This window comes from Falco punctatus (assembly GCF_963210335.1).
Source record: "Falco punctatus genome assembly, chromosome: 17".
NCBI classification, from domain to species: domain Eukaryota; kingdom Metazoa; phylum Chordata; class Aves; order Falconiformes; family Falconidae; genus Falco; species Falco punctatus.
Window position 1 is genome coordinate 8,246,700 of NC_137597.1, and position 14,273 is coordinate 8,260,972.

General features: G+C 42.0%; 2 protein-coding genes across 4 annotated transcripts in view; both read left to right on the forward strand.

The window, feature by feature from the left end:
• Nucleotides 1-145: 145 nt before the first annotated feature.
• TSHB (thyroid stimulating hormone subunit beta) lies at nucleotides 146-8,426 on the forward strand. The gene is made up of 2 exons (XM_080367880.1): nucleotides 146-7,379; nucleotides 8,108-8,426. Exons 1-2 carry the CDS (start codon nucleotides 7,218-7,220, stop codon nucleotides 8,348-8,350), a joined length of 405 nt encoding a protein of 134 aa, XP_080224006.1. The 5' UTR covers nucleotides 146-7,217; the 3' UTR covers nucleotides 8,351-8,426.
• Nucleotides 8,427-13,594: 5,168 nt separating this feature from the next.
• LOC308054670 (uncharacterized protein) overlaps nucleotides 13,595-14,273 on the forward strand; it is a 168,955-nt gene continuing 168,276 nt past the window's right edge. For all 3 annotated transcript variants that reach the window (XM_080367862.1, XM_080367863.1, XM_080367865.1), the window contains exon 1: nucleotides 13,595-14,188. Coding sequence is in view for 1 of the 3 variants with exons in the window: in XM_080367865.1 (XP_080223991.1) it covers nucleotides 14,181-14,188 (8 nt within the window). In the remaining 2 variants the exon portion in view is untranslated. The remainder of the gene's footprint in view (nucleotides 14,189-14,273) is intronic.

A 14,273-nucleotide genomic window follows, 5' to 3' on the forward strand; every position in this document is an offset into this window, starting at 1 on the left:
CTGAATTGTGGCTTTATGTATTAGAACATAGATATAAATCAGCAGGTAGACCTTCCTAAGGACTTACAGTTTCTGCTGCATAAGCATAAGAATAGTTTAGAATAGCATATATTTCTGCATTAATCCTTGATTAATCTTAATTTCACAACAAGAATAACATGCTTCAGAGCCTAGTGATAACAAGAAAACTACAGGTACATCTTAAAATATAAAAATCAAAATCCTGGATTCATCTGAAGTGGGTGGCAAAACATATGTATTTCATTCTTTTTGTGTATCAATTTTAGGTATAGGCTAGTCGTGTAGGTTCCTTATGCCTGATCTGTTGAGCAGTGATATTAATAATGATTTTTTATTGCAGGTAACTGACAAATAATATTCTCCAAAGATATGAAAGGATATACTAGGGTTTTTTTGACATATTTGGAAGTGGAATCTGTTACACAAGCAAATTTTCTGAAAAGTTAGAATCATTTTTCTTGCTGGAAAGATATTTCATATGTTTGCAGAATACTGAATTCAGGTAGCCACTGCCTGAATTTAAACTACAGTGCAGGCTGAGCATATGCAGGCACTTACAGGTGCACTGTAACTGTCACTCGACAGTGCTGACAGTTATTTCCAAATGGTACTTAAAAATTTATTTTGTGTAAAAGCTGCAAGAGCAGAGAGAGCAAAACAGAATGCAGGAACCAAGAACAAATCTTAAGAAAATCACACTTTTAGGACTCACCCAAGCTAACAAATGCAGGAGTATATGGACTTGCAGGTTATACCGAGTAAGTGATCTGATGTCTCAGCATGTGCCGGTTGGTTGGGACGCCAGTGCCCTCCCTGAGGGGCTGGGTGGAACATCTCTCTGGAAACCAGGGAAACTGCGCTGGGGTTAGGGATTAGCCAGTGCTGACATCACCTCATCCGAACTGACTGGGTAATGTGAGAGGAAGGGGAATGCTATGTGTTGGCAGTTGCTGATCTTACTTCACAGTGTCTTTCAAAAGTGGCTTTTTCCATACTGGAAGAATTGCTTTAAACAGTTTTCCCCAAGCATGTGTAAGGAAGATACTAAAATTGCAATTAAAAAGATAGATTAAAAAAATCCTCAAGTATTCCTGATAGTTATTATGAAGGACAAGTATTTCTGAACCAGTAAAAATAATATTCCTTTAAATTTCTACACTAAAAGGATTCTTTAAAAAATTGCCACAGGAGTTAAATGTCTCTAAAAAGAAAAGAAAAACAAAGAAGCAAACACAAACCCCACCACCCCAAACAGTACAAGTAACAGTGTTATTGGTACAACCTGTTCTGCCCCTAGATCCCCATGTATTTAATTCAGTCTGCCTTGCTTCTACCAGAAGTATCTTGGTGGGGAGGCTTCATGAGGAAGAACAGTCTTCCCTTTTCCTTCCATACAGCCATTTTGCTTTTTGCTTGGAATCTGAGAACGGCTTCCTCACTGCGAGGCATTTGCTTTGGCAGGCTTCACAGCTGCCGTGGCTCTGGTGGACGCTTCTTTTTCAGGCGGGGATGTGAGATTGCCTGAGAGAGGCAGGCATGCTGGGCGAGAGAAACGTACCCCCGAGTATGTACTGAGCATATATAATTAGTTTAAAATCTGATCTAAAAAAGTCAATTGTACATGCATAGTGTCAAGTCTCCGTACCAGATCTTCATCAGTCAAGGTCTTGTCTGATTGCTTCTGAGTGCCTATCAGACTGCCAGCCAGATCAAAACACTACAACCTTCCGAAACTGGGGAGTGCCTGTGACTTTACCCCTTAGCATTGCTGTGATACTGGGTCGGTGTAGTCAGTGATTCACCCTCAGAAGTATTGCAGGAGGCTTCTGCCTTGTCTTTGTTTTTATTGTTTCAGTTTCATCCTCAATGTAGTGATTGTGTGTCTCAGAATAACAGAAATATCTAGCACAAAGTGGTCTATCATATGAGCCAAACAGCAAACAGATGATGAAGTATTTTCAGATCATAAATGGAGATCGTTGGCATATGATACGCAGCAAAGAGAATTGCTGCTTTCATTGATGGTTGATAGGAAATGCTGCAGCTAATCCTAGGAAAGAAGAACAGCGGTCATCTGTGAATCTATAAATTTTAAGAGATAAGAGCAATGTTTCAGGCTGTTACAGAGGCTTGCAGTATACACATTAGCCTTGAAAATTCAGCAGCCACTGTGTGTTTAAATGCAAAACCTGGCAAAAACACTTGTTTCTATGGCAGCATATTAGGATTTTATTTCCTTTTATCAGTGGAGGTCTGCAACAGGATAGGGTTGGAAATAATTCCTCTACCAGAATACTAATCTTTCAGAAATCTGATTGGCTTTGTCTGTTTTTCATCAGCATAGCTGCTAATTCTCTGTCGCTTGCAAGCAGGGACATGTTTTTATTTTAACATTCACAGTACTATATGCAGTGGAAACAAGAGTTACTCTGCTCTATAATTTAACCTGCTTGTAAGATCACGAAGTTTTCATTGTGTTTTACTACTAATAGGGGAAGAGTAGGAACAATGTGTGCTAACTTCTCCTCGTTGTTACTACTTTTACCTTAGGTGCTGGTCAGTGGCAATCCTATTAAATTACTTTTACATATAAACGGCTGGTATGCACTAAGTTTCTCTAGCTCTTTACACAGATTCCTGGGTCATGAACCCAAGAATTTTATGTTTACTAAATTCCGTTTACAGACATCACTTAAAACACTTTTTGTAGAACATGAGCATACTGTCTTTCACTTAATGAAAGTGTAAAATAACTGATGTCAGGCAATGGATTGATTTAGTTATCAGAAAGGTTAAAGATAAATAATTAACAGTGTAACTGGCTGTTCCAGAACAGGGCTACAAAGTTAATGGCTATACCAGCACATTAAAAATTTCTATTGCTGAATATTCTGCAGGTCAGCAGGGGGGCAACCAAAGAAATGGATCGGTAAGCATCAGACTTTTAACCATGGATTTTAGGAAACTCTATGAAAGAAGCCTTGGGCGCTCAGATTGCCACAACGGGCTTTGTTGTCCTGCCACAACCTTTTGTCTTGCTGCTCCCAGTAGGTAGCGGGACCTCACTCCCATCAAGTGTCCAGAGAAGTCAGTAGTGAATGAACTCTGTGGTCATATCCAGAAGGACAATTGAAGGAAAAGTATTTCTACCAGCTTAAGAGTCTTAATAGTTTGTGTAAATTACAGAAGAGATGTGAATGGGTGTGTATCACTCTGGTGATGCTCAGTGCATCTCTGACAGATGGGCAGGCTAATGTGGTGCCAGCAAAGAGGAGGTAGTAGCCAAGAGGTTCTGTGTCTGTACCACTGTGGAGCTCACCTGACTATGAGGAGCAGGAGTCACATTAGACTCAAGGTCCACTCAGACTAATTTATTGTGCTTCCAGATAAATGAATTTTCATTATTAATACTTGGGCAAGTATTTCTGTAATGCACTGCAGTGCATTCAGAGACTGAGTAAAAAAGTTGCAGTGATTAAATGCACTGATGAAATTATACTACCTGCTCATGTGATTAATAATTCTGGACATTCAGTGTATACCAGACTGGATTCTACCTAATAGCTCTAAATCTTGGTGACAGTAGGGCTCTGGACAGATGGAACTAAGGACATTGCATCTGTCTAGTTGCCTTAACAACCAAATTGGTATTGCCTCTAAGAATGAAATCAGGTGGCATGACCTACTTTATGTAACACCATCTTGACAAGCATTAATTATGTTCTCATCCGTTAATTCTTTATTGCTCAAATCCTGTATCAACTTTCTGTTATTTTACCTGGCTTATCAGGGATAGATGTCAGGCTAGCTGGCTGAGAGTTAGCTGGCTCAACATTCTCTCTTTAAATGTTGGCATAATATTAGCACTTTTCTTAATGTTTTGAAATTTCATCAGTATTCCAAGACTGCTGAAATTAGCATTAGGTAGCTAATGATGTGATTTTAAAACATTTATTCCTTACACAATTTATTTAATAATTTTTGTTGCAAATGTGTATGTTGGTTGTTCAGCCACTGCATTTTCGAATGCGTGTGTACTTACTGAAGACTTTGCACTTAACTGCATCAACAGCTTGTCTTCATCTAGTAACGTCCCTTGACATTACTGTTGGCCTCTGTCCTGACAGAAGTTTATTTCCTAGTCTCCAGCTCCCCATGCAACTTTTCTACCTTTTCTCACTTCCAACAGTGATTGTTGTTTTCCTTTTTTTTCATTGCTATTGTTTTTATTGTTGCATTCTTTTTAATTTTTATTATGATAGCATTTCAAGCATTGTTATAATTTTTTTCTTCACAGTTGATGTTTGCAGACATTTCCCTAAATCTTGTTAAAGCAAATTCTTAAGCCTTTTTTACCCTAATCTGAATCCCCTCCCCTCTTTTTTTTTTTCTTCTCAAATCAGTGAAATTAGCACTTTGAAGCAGCAGAGGATATATGCCTTCATATCCTGATCTGTCCTCTAACTATATTCTTGTAGGATATGTTGAGGACACCTCAAACCTGGATGTGGGGGTCTTCCTGTCCAGACCAGTGTATACAAATATAGCTCCAATTGCCTACAGCTATGCTTTTAATTCACTATGAAATCTTTAGAGAAAAGAATCAGCTGTACATGCAAGGGTTGCATGCGATGTTCTTGCTTTAGGAATGCTGTTTTTTACTTTTATTTTGGGCACTTTTGTCCTCTCCATGATTTGGTTTTATGAATTGCTTCCTTTTCCTTTCAGGATCAGTGTCTCCTTTAAAAAACTCGTAAGATTTTCCAAGAACAACATTATTTTCTGTGATTAAAGTTTTAAACAACCAAACACGTGTATATATCGTGTGTGTGTGTGTATATATATATATACACATTATCTACATACGGGTCTATGTATATGTATACTCTTATAGCCTGTGTGTTCAACTGCATTTAAAATACGTCAGAAAAAGAGTTAAATAATGTATCGCAGTAGTAGCAAAATAACAGTGTTATACTTCTGTTGCTAAGTGTAGATGGACAGATGTTACTGAGAGTACAATTAATACTCTGCTCATGTTTGTAAGCCAGAAAGAGTTATATATAATTCCTGAGAAGTTATACGGTGGAAATTAACCCAGAATTAAAAGACTCCATGAAAACAGAAGGCATTTGGCTAGTCTTACAAGAACAAGAACTCTGTCATGTTATCAAAAAAAACCCTTGGAGAATTAGTCCAGGACACAAAGCTGTGTGCAGCAGCTTGCCACCACAGGAAAAGAAGACAATATTATTCAGGAATTAGCTAAACATCAGTCTGGAATGACTGGATCACTCCTCCAACAGCACAAAGTGACCATGTTTACCAGCTCAAACTCAACTTTATCATATTTCTTATGGCTACTAAACCCAAGAATGTGGTTGACCTGCAAAAGACATAGATCAAAGTCCAAAAGGCAGTTCCGTGACTAAGTGAAAGGGTAGGTGTTAACAGAGCTTCAGTGAATCAGCATAGTGAGGATGCTGATGAAGCAGTGAAGGACAGCAGCTTTATTGACCCTTTCTTGCTTTTGCTCCTTGCAGGTGTTCCACAAAGCCTTAAATGTGAGTGGTTTTCCCCCATCTGTGGGCATCTGTTTCACCAGTGTTGGTGCAGTATTTTGCTTCTCATTGGGCTACAAGGAGTGGTTTCGTAAGTTTTTCAAGTTTTCCCCCTATCACAGTATTTCAGAGTGAATTTGCTTGTTACTTCAATATTTGCTGAGTAGGTTCAAGGCGAGATAATTTCTCCGTGTGTTTTGTTTGAGCAGGTAAGTCAGGCTGTACCTATCCACACTGCAGAGCAACTGCTTTGATCTGAGATCTCTTACTTCATGTGTGCAGCACTGCATCTCCTGGCTGTGCCTGCCTAGTAACGAGCAAATGGAGTGAACCAGAATTCATTAAACTTTCACAAAACATATGTGTAGAATTAGTCATATGTGATTTCTATGCTAGCCTTCCTGTCGTGATGTTGCTGTCCTATGTAGCGATTAAATTAATCAATGATAACTTTTTTAAAGCTGTGGTTAGTTTAAAATCCTGAGGGGAGGATGACTGTTAAAATAATTAGATTTCCAGCTCCAGTTTCCAGTTTAGGATATTATGGACACGTTTGTTCCTATCACATTTGCTTTGTGGTTCAGTATGAATTTTCAATAGATGACTTTGTGATAAGAAAGCAGCAATTCAGATGCAATTATATAAACAGTAAGATCAGCCTGGAATTAGCCTGGAGAGTATAAAGCACACCGGAGCTTGTGCTGGGTCACTGCCTCTCCCAGCTCAAGGCAGAATCAGGTTCCTGTGATAGGGAAGAATTCAGCTGACAAGAGGTTGGTCTTTCCAGACTTGCATTGTTGCAGCTACAGGGTAAACCAGACTGTAATGAATGGCTTTTGCTGGGGGAAACTGGCAGCTGGAAGAGAGTATAGGGTGATGTCCATGTGTTTGTAGACACTGTCATTTAAAGTTTGTAGTTTAGAGGCTATAGAGTAGACCCTGGAATTGTCTTGGAGCTAATCAGAGCTTTGTTCTTGGGATCCCCCGGCAGGTCTGAGAAATGAGGTCAGCACAACAGGCAGCTAAAGTGGGGATTCATTTATTTGAACTCTTTGCTGATGTTCTTTATTGTAATTTGCTTGAATCTATTATTTAATTCTTGGCAGTGTTCCCATTTCATCATGCTTCTAAGCCAACTGCAAAGTAAAAAGTACAGTGGTATGCCTGATACGCATTCTTTTTCTCGCACGTTTTATAAGATGTTTTCTTGAGAAGATTATTTTTAAACCAGTGAGATTTTTCTTTTCCTCACCATCTCTGTTAATTCTGGAGCTCATGTTCCTTTACATATGTCACATTTTCAAGTCCTTTAGCTCCTGTTATTTTTCTGTGTCAGCATTTTATCACTCAGTAGTGAAAAGTTCCATGTAATATATTTTAGTGGGGAAAAAGTGAATTTGTTACATGTTGTTAATGGCCTGTTTACCCTTCTTTTCTGTTTAGTGGTTAGTATTATTTCAATTAAAGGTCTGAAATGGGAAAGAACTTGTCAGGCTGGAGCTGAAAAAGTTAAGATTACTTCTAGTCTGTGACTATCATAACTGTTATTGTCAAATTCTGAGAAAAGGAGTGCAAGGTAAATCTAATTTTACTTAGGGTTTGCTTTATTTGTTTCCTCCCCCGCCCCCATCTAGCATGAGTCCCTTCTTTGTGATGTCTCTCCTCTTTGGCCTGACTGTCGGTCAAACAGCGTCACTCTGTGCTCCTTCTGAGTATATAATCCATGTGGAGAAAAGGGAATGTGCTTACTGCCTGGCCATCAACACCACCATCTGCGCTGGATTTTGCATGACTCGGGTACAAGGCATTACTCTGTTTTAGGCAGTTGTTTCTATAATGGACATCACTGCAAGTGCCTAATCTCACTGGAAAGTTGTTTGTGAATGATCCAGTTCTAACAGTGTTTGTCACAGACAGAAAAATCACACTATCATCATGTTTTCAAGTTAGCTTTTTGCAAAGGTATGGATGAGAAATGCCAAGCCTCTGGAACTGTGAAGTTTATAACGTCAGTGGCATAGCATAGACTGACTGCTGCTGCCAGTGCAGGGCCTCTGTAGTCGGTTTGTGGGGTCTGGATGGAACAGGTGAGAAGCAGATTGTACTTAGCCACTCTTATTTAATGTAAATGACTTGGGTAACTTCTACTATTGTTATGGCAGCTATCTGTGAAGAATATCTCGCCAGTAGACACGCCAAACACTAGGCTTGAGCTTCACTGTTCAATGTAGCATTTTAAGTTCAACCTTGGTCAGCAGGTTGCCAATACAGGTTACAAAGCTCTGTTCGCACTCTGAGCCAAGCGGAGTAGTTAAAAACATATAAGCGAGGGGAACATATCCACAGGGGTAGAGTGCCCCAACCACATGCAAAATTACAGATCTGAAGAGAAGTACACTGAAAATATCAGAGCTAGTCTAAGTATAAAGAGGTTTGCTTTCCACACGTATGAGAAAACATCAGAGGAAGTCTTCTGGCACTCATGTATGCTTCAGTGAAACAATGCATTTCTGTTTTCTTTGTAGGACAGCAATGGCAAGAAGCTGCTACTCAAAAGTGCTCTGTCCCAGAACGTGTGCACATATAAAGAGATGCTGTATCAAACAGCACTGATTCCTGGCTGTCCTCATCACACCATCCCTTATTATTCCTACCCTGTGGCTGTGAGCTGCAAGTGTGGTAAATGTAACACTGATTATAGTGACTGTGTTCATGAGAAGGTTAGGACAAACTATTGCACTAAACCACAGAAGCTCCGTAATATGTAAGCTTCCAACAGAATGTGGTTGAAATGTACCTCTTTGCTCACAGCTAAACATAAATAAAAGTGTATTTCATAACAGGTTTGCAAACTGGTGTGCACAAAGTTTTTTTTCTAAAGTTTTATCACTAGTTACTTCAATTAACTGGATGTTCTGTGACATGCACAAACACAGAATCACAGGACTGAAGGTTTGTGTTTAGAATTGACCTGTGATTTACTTTGGGGAAGAAGGAAAGATGACTGTGTTTGTATAAGCCTTTGCTTGTAAATCCCAGGTGTTTTGTGAACAGATGCCGGGAGACAAAACATTTCCTATACTTCAGAGTTAAAAAAAGGCAACACATACTTCTAGTATTGAACATTTTAATTAGATTTTGATTTTGACATATACTTACAGCCTTCATATTAGCAACAGTGTTTTTCCATATACATAATATTAGGGTTGTTGAGGACCCTTCAGTGTAGCCAACTGGGACTAAGCACATACAGTTTGCTTATCTACGCTACAGATCTATGTCATCACCAGTGTGCCCAGACCCGTGTGCATTAGGCATACTTTTCAGGTCTCTGCAGTGGTGGAGTAAACCTCTCTGATGATGCAGGAGTAATGTAGACAGCACAGCAAGGCTACAGTGAAGGCTACAGTACAGGGCTGACAAAAAGTTAAATTCTCCATGCTTCTGTGACTAAGGAACAGCACTACCATTCTGCACGTCTTTGCAAATGTAGGTAGGAAAAAAAATTAAGTGCATAAATACCTTAAATGATAGTAAAAGGATTTTTAACAATATGTAACTATAAAAAAAACGCTATTTCAGAGCTAAGAATTTGCAGCTCTGTGCAGATGCACTGAAGGTTCAAAACTGCATTAAGTGCAATTTTCAGATAATAGACGCCACTAATATGTCAATTCACCACCAAACGCTTAGGCTTTTTCACCCCTTCCCAGCAGCCATGTGTTTTGCCTTGTAGAGTGGGTTACTTCACAGTGGTGGCTCTCTTGGTTGTTCAGTGATTGCAAATGCGTCCTTATGAAAAACAATTTTCACTCTTAAAGTGGAGTATTAAATGGAACAGATTTATCCCAAGGTTCACACCATGAAAACAGCATTCATGCTTTTTGAATTATCCAGACAGAGGTTTGCTTTGTTTTGGCAAGTAACAGACCCAACCAAACCCCAGAGCCAGGAAGATGAACACCGACTTGTTATGCCCAGCTTGAACTGCCAGCTGTGCTCAGACTGCCATGGCCCCACGGAGAATTAACCTTCTGATAGCCCTCAGAGCCACTGTACATCCATCTGTTAGCATAGTTCTCTTATTCGTCTGTCTTTCTGTTTATTTTTGCTTCTGGCAAAACCAAAAGGTGGCAAAAACCAACGACTCGCCTACTAACATACTCCTGCTTTGTTGGGATTAACATAAAACTTCAGTTTTGTTTGTGTGGGAGGGAAGTTGCGTACATCTGCTATGCATTCTTTGACTTTTTAAAATTCTCTTGTGTGTTACTGTAAACATTGGTATTTCTTCTTGGGAAAAGCCTCATGGTGCTGATAAGATAGACCTTCAAACTGTTAATCGACCTTCCTAAGAGTTTCACTTGATTGCTTTTCATGGAGCAGCACAAGGTGCTGTTCCATATAGCTAAGCCCAGGGAACTACTGAAGAGCTCATTTTAGGGGCTGACTGTTAACAGCATCCATAGACAAGTACATAACAGGTTAGGAAAAATCAACAGGGCAGGCCGTGGGGGTTTTTGGATGTGTTTTTTTTTTTTTTTCTTCCTTCCTTCCTCCAAAATTTTAGTCTCCTATACTACTCAGTGTGTAAACAAGGGAAAGTACCTGACAGAAAAAGGAACAGTCCTAAGAGAAGCATATGCTAAGTTTACACTGCATTCCATACTTAATAGATGAGGAGTATTAAAAAGAAAATAAGAAATGTCCTATCTTTCCAAGATGGATCTAAGACTCTTGTAAAGTACTTTAACGGCCTCAATGTGCACAAACCCAGTTGCTGAGTGCGCCACTCTTCTGAGCACAGCAGGTTTGACATTACACACTTTAGCCAGCAGTGGGGTGGTATCTACAAACTTTCAACCAAATACTGCACAGCAGATCTTACTCAGAAGGCATTATGATGCTGAAACAAAGCAGAAAGTAACTTATTTCCTTACATTTTCTTCTGAAAATCCAGTTCTTGCTCTTCCTCATCCCTTATTGAGGATGAAACTGAAATATTTTAAGTTTCCGCCACCAGCCATAGCAGTATCTCCATTCACTTATGCAATCTCTTATGAAAGTAGCAGTTACTAACCTATACCTCACAGAGATTGGGTACTAGCACTGAAGACATCAATGACCAGCTCTGTGCCCCCTTCTCATCTCAAGAATTCTCTCCCTTTCTCCCTCTCTCTTCATTGGCTGCCCAACCTCTTAACAGAACCAGCCACATCTACACCTTGTCTACATCAGCCAACCTGCCCCCGGCCCAAGCCAGCCCACAGTTGTATATTATCAATGCTAATTAACCCAGCTTCATTCCTCTACACAGAAACACCAAATAATTCATATTTAGAACTAGATACCTGAACCAAACAGTACTCTGTGAAGATGATTCAATTGTCCACTCTTCTAGCATCCTGTAACTGAATTTTCAGCATCTCCATGGGAAAGGTGATAACGACCTGGCACGTTTCAGCACCGATGTCCTACCACCATCTCTTTATATATGATATGCCCTTTCTAACACAGAGGGAGAAAAGGTTACGAAACAGTAATATTATTCTTCTTTGCAGCAGGAATCATAAAGACAAAATATTTTAGTTTGCCGTGCTTGTCACATGTAACCTTATTCCCAGGTACAGGAGCCAAGCCTGAACAGTAATTTCAGCCTACCGACATATTCACTACCCAGCTCTTATCCTACACTGTATTGCATCAGTTACAACCTTCGCAGCACCTGTTTGTGCCACTATCATCTATTAAACAGGTTAATTAATCCAAACTGTATTCAAAGCATGAGAGAGAAACAAATCAGTCTGGAAACATATTTTCTGACCAACAAGATGAGTTTTTAACCTGATTACCAAAGTTTACTCCAATTGAAATGCAAAGCATATAGTGACAGACAAAGAAATGGTCAGTATGTGGCAAACTATCAGATTCCTAATTAATACTACATACTCTGCTGTAAACTCATTGCTGCTCATGTTTATAAAATTCTACTAACTTCCATTTTAAAATTAAATGTTACATTCAGAAAGGCCATTAAGGTGAATCAAAAGTACTTAAAACAATTTAAAGAGCTGAAAAATCAAACCTCTGACATATACAAAATATTAATTACTTAGAATATTAGAAATGTTCCCATCCTTGACAAAGCTGGGTCTGAAAGAGTAATCTCCTGTCTGCCTGACTACATTCTCATGAGTTACCAGGGTTAAATTAACAGCAATACCTAAAAATACCACAGAGATGCAAGGTAGATTTTTTTCTGTTTATGCAAATTTATTTTTTAGAAATATAATTGTGGCTCCCAAGAAATTACGTAGTCCATTCACACTTTGCTTGAAATAGTAAATAAAGGAACCGGCCAGAATTCACAGGATACAAATATGAAATGTAATGTTAGAAAAATCTTGCTTTCAATTTTGCAGTTTTCATGAATGTTCCTGGAATCTGATACTTCATTTTATGGCAGCTGCAGTAGAGCCTCCGTGAAAAGACTAAGGGAATCTGCTAGATGGTCCAACTTGAGTGGGGGGGGGTTGGACCAGGTGAGGTTCCTTCCAACTTCAACCAGTCCATGATAATAGCAAAAGCTTTGGCCAGGGCAACTGCAATAATAAGCTGACAGCGTTTGTATGCTTGTCATGGATTCTACACAAGGCATGAACTGTACTTGTCATATGTGTAATTTGGTGATAAAGAAATGCCTTTGCAGGCAAGGTTTGAAAACTGAAGTTCTCCCAAAGCACCATTTAAAATTAACTGAAAATCCAGAGCATTTTGCAGCAACAGTAGGATCCCTGCTGCTGTAAGATGTGTCCCCCACACCTATGGTTTAAACAATCCAGTCACGGCTAGATATATACAAGACTCCTACAAGCCTAACAGAGATTAGTTTCAATTAAGTTACAAAAAGGCTTTCTGGTGGTGAGAAAGTCTGGTATTCCCCAGCCCCTGACACAACTGTAAAAACTCCATCGTGACAGCATGCAAAACTGCTGTGGGCTCCCAGGTTCTCAGCCAATAGCTGCAACATGAATTGCTGGTCTCTGGTTTATGAAGAGTATAGAGAATGACAGGGAAAAATTGGGAAGTGGCTATTTACCCAACAAAGCAGCAATTTATTACCTAGTAAATGGCAAAGAAACAAAATCTTCAGCTTTAAGACCAGACAGAGCATTCTCAAGCTGCTTGAGCCTTTAAAAAGGGTATTTAGCACTGCAGAACTTAAGTCAGCTTACTATTAAACAGCACTTGCACTTAGCAAAACAAAAAAGGGAACTAGGCCTACTTACAGTAATAAGCAATGCTGCAAAATTATCACAGTCCTCCCTTACATCTGGGACTGACTGACCTGCCTTCCCTATGAACATATGTACGCAAAACCCAACAGCCTATTTTTGTGGTTAGCACCTGCGCAACATCACCGAGAAGAAAAAAATTAGCAAGACTTCTTCTACACTTAAGAAAAAAACAATTTAACATGTATCGGGTGTGTGAACACATCTATTTTAATATGCATTTACAGGCCGTTGGAGCAGTTTGTCCCGCTGGCCTTACAGCAGTGCCTGTGTTCAACTTTTAAGACCCTCAGGTCTAGTGGCAACAACCTCTTGAGGTGGCAGTTCCTTACGGTCAGGTGTTTGCTTCATTTGACTTCTCCTAAGATGCCTTTTCACAGAACTAAGCCATGTTTGCAGACAACCCTTACATACCCTCCCCCCCCAGCACCCTGTGCCCGGCGTGAAGGTCACAGAAAGGCATCGGGCACACGATGCCCAGGGCGATGCCCAGGGTGCTCGCGGTGGCTCAGACGGCCTGATTCACGCTGAGGCAAATTCCTCCTTTGAACGCCCTCGCCCTCCTCTTCGGTGCTGCTATCACAAGCATTAGGCCTCTCCCGCCCAGGAGAGGCTGCAAAGCCAGGCCACGCGGCACCTCCACTGCTGTCCAGCTCGGAGCCAAGCGCCCGGGCCTGGCGCGGCCGCCCCGGGCGGGGAGCTGGGCACAGGGGCTTTGGGAAGTGCGATCCCAGACGGACTAATATGGCTGAAACCGGGGGATGCGAATGCTGCCCCCGGCCACCTCGGTGCCGCCCCGCCGCCAGGGGGCGCCGCCGCCCGCCGGGCCTCGCCCGCTGTGTGGCGGGGCGCGCAGCCGCCGGGCCCCGTTAACGGCCCCGGGCCCAACAGCTGGCCGCTCGCTCCCAGCGGCTCCCGCGGAGGGGGGCCCGGCAGGGCGGGCGGAGCACCCGCACCGGGCAGCCAATGCGGAGCCAGTTCCGCCCGCGGCCCCGCCCCTGTGGGCGGTCCCGCTCGGCCGCGCGGGCTCCGGAGGCGAGCCCTGGCGATGCGGCGGCTGCTCCGCTGGGTCGGGGTTTGTCTCGCTCGCTGGCGCGGTGCAGCGCGGCTCCCCGCCGGCCCAGGCCCGCTCCGTTACTTGCAACGCGGCGCCGAGGTAATCGCGCCGCCGAGGGGGGCGGGCGAGCTGCGGCCTGGCTCGCGGGCCCGCCTGGGGAGTTCTTCGCCCGGCGACCCGCGGCTCCGCGCTGCTGCCGCCAAGTGACCGCCCGGCCACGGCGCGCCGGCTGCCCCCAGCGCCGGGATGCGAAGGTGAGGCGGGGGCTGCGGCGGGGGGTGGCGGAGCGCCGCGCCGAGCCGAGCCGGCTCTGCGCCGGGACCTCCCTGCGCGACCGCG